Source organism: Diplotaxodon limnothrissa, linkage group LG8, assembly GCF_057381915.1.
Source record: "Diplotaxodon limnothrissa isolate DT_005_m linkage group LG8, D_limnothrissa_male_GT1.1, whole genome shotgun sequence".
Taxonomy (NCBI): domain Eukaryota; kingdom Metazoa; phylum Chordata; class Actinopteri; order Cichliformes; family Cichlidae; genus Diplotaxodon; species Diplotaxodon limnothrissa.
In genome coordinates this window covers 5,640,201-5,641,296 of record NC_140603.1, presented here as the reverse complement: position 1 = coordinate 5,641,296, position 1,096 = coordinate 5,640,201, and the positions used below count along the sequence as shown (strand labels likewise).

The window sequence follows — 1,096 nt, the reverse complement described above, 5'->3', positions numbered from 1 at the left end:
TAAATCTAAGCAGCAGCGTGTTCAGGTTAAATCCACCTGACAATCACTGGACAGCTGAACTTGCAGCTTGGATGAAATGACCCTTTCATCCCGATGTAGGTCTTATTTCCATTGTCTCCAGACGACCAGGTATGGAAATTTACACTGTGCATCTAAAAGTGGCATTAAGCACAAGCTACGCTTTCGAGTCAGTGACGTGGAATCAGGGCGGGGTTTGCGCAGTTGATCACCGCACAGGTGTAAGAGTGTGGAAATGTGCGTGCTGAAGAACAAGTTGTTTGAGTTACTCTGCGCCCGGTTCTTGACTCTGCTCTGGGATGGATCGCAGCTTCGTGGGGAACTGCCCGCCGTTATTCTTCCTCGCCCTCATTTTTGACGTTATTGGTCTGATTGTACTGTTGGTCGGGATTTTCGGAAACCTTAAGCTGGACGGCCGCTTCTATGGAGATTTCCTCATCTACACGGGCTCACTCATCATTTTTCTCAGCTTAGTGTGGTGGGTACTGTGGTACACGGGAAACGTACAGCTTTACTCGGCTGACAGGACAAACTCCATCAACTTAAGGTACTGGGCCAGGAAACTGTCCGAGAGGCTGTCCGTGAGCGGCAAGAAGCCCATGGAAGCAGATGACTTCAAGAAGAAAAGCATGGGGAACGGGAAAGAGATGAGCGGCACTGTGCGTGCGTCTGCGCCGCCTCGGGTTATGTGGGAAGGTGGCAACTTAGTCTTGTCCGGCCATGACAACAAAGGCTTTGATGGAGGGACTGAGTGCGCATCCCTAGCATACAAAAACATGGAGCTGGGGGTGCTGAGGAGCTCAGATGTGGGTCTGCAGGCACAGGATTGCAAACCAGAGAGGCTGCTCTGACAGATCATGGTGCGTATTTCACCCAACAGCAAACCAGAGGCCTTATTCGCGTCCTTTCTGTCTTGAGTCTATTATTGGAACTTGTTCAGTGTTGCGGAGACTTTGAAAACTCATTCGCTCCCTCCCTAACCTACTGAATCTCCTGACACTGTAACCTGTTACATTCTGTAAAAGTTAAAGCAAACTGAAAAATGAATGATCCCCAGACTGTGTGGAACCCAAAAACA

At 49.5% G+C, this 1,096-nt stretch overlaps 1 protein-coding gene across 1 annotated transcript; it reads left to right on the top strand.

Annotated features, from left to right (window-relative positions):
- The first annotated feature begins 317 nt into the window (after window positions 1-317).
- Window positions 318-869, top strand: LOC146626166 (transmembrane protein 238-like). Its single transcript, XM_085360352.1, has one exon. It carries the CDS (start codon window positions 318-320, stop codon window positions 867-869), a length of 552 nt encoding a protein of 183 aa, XP_085216478.1.
- Window positions 870-1,096: the final 227 nt, after the last annotated feature.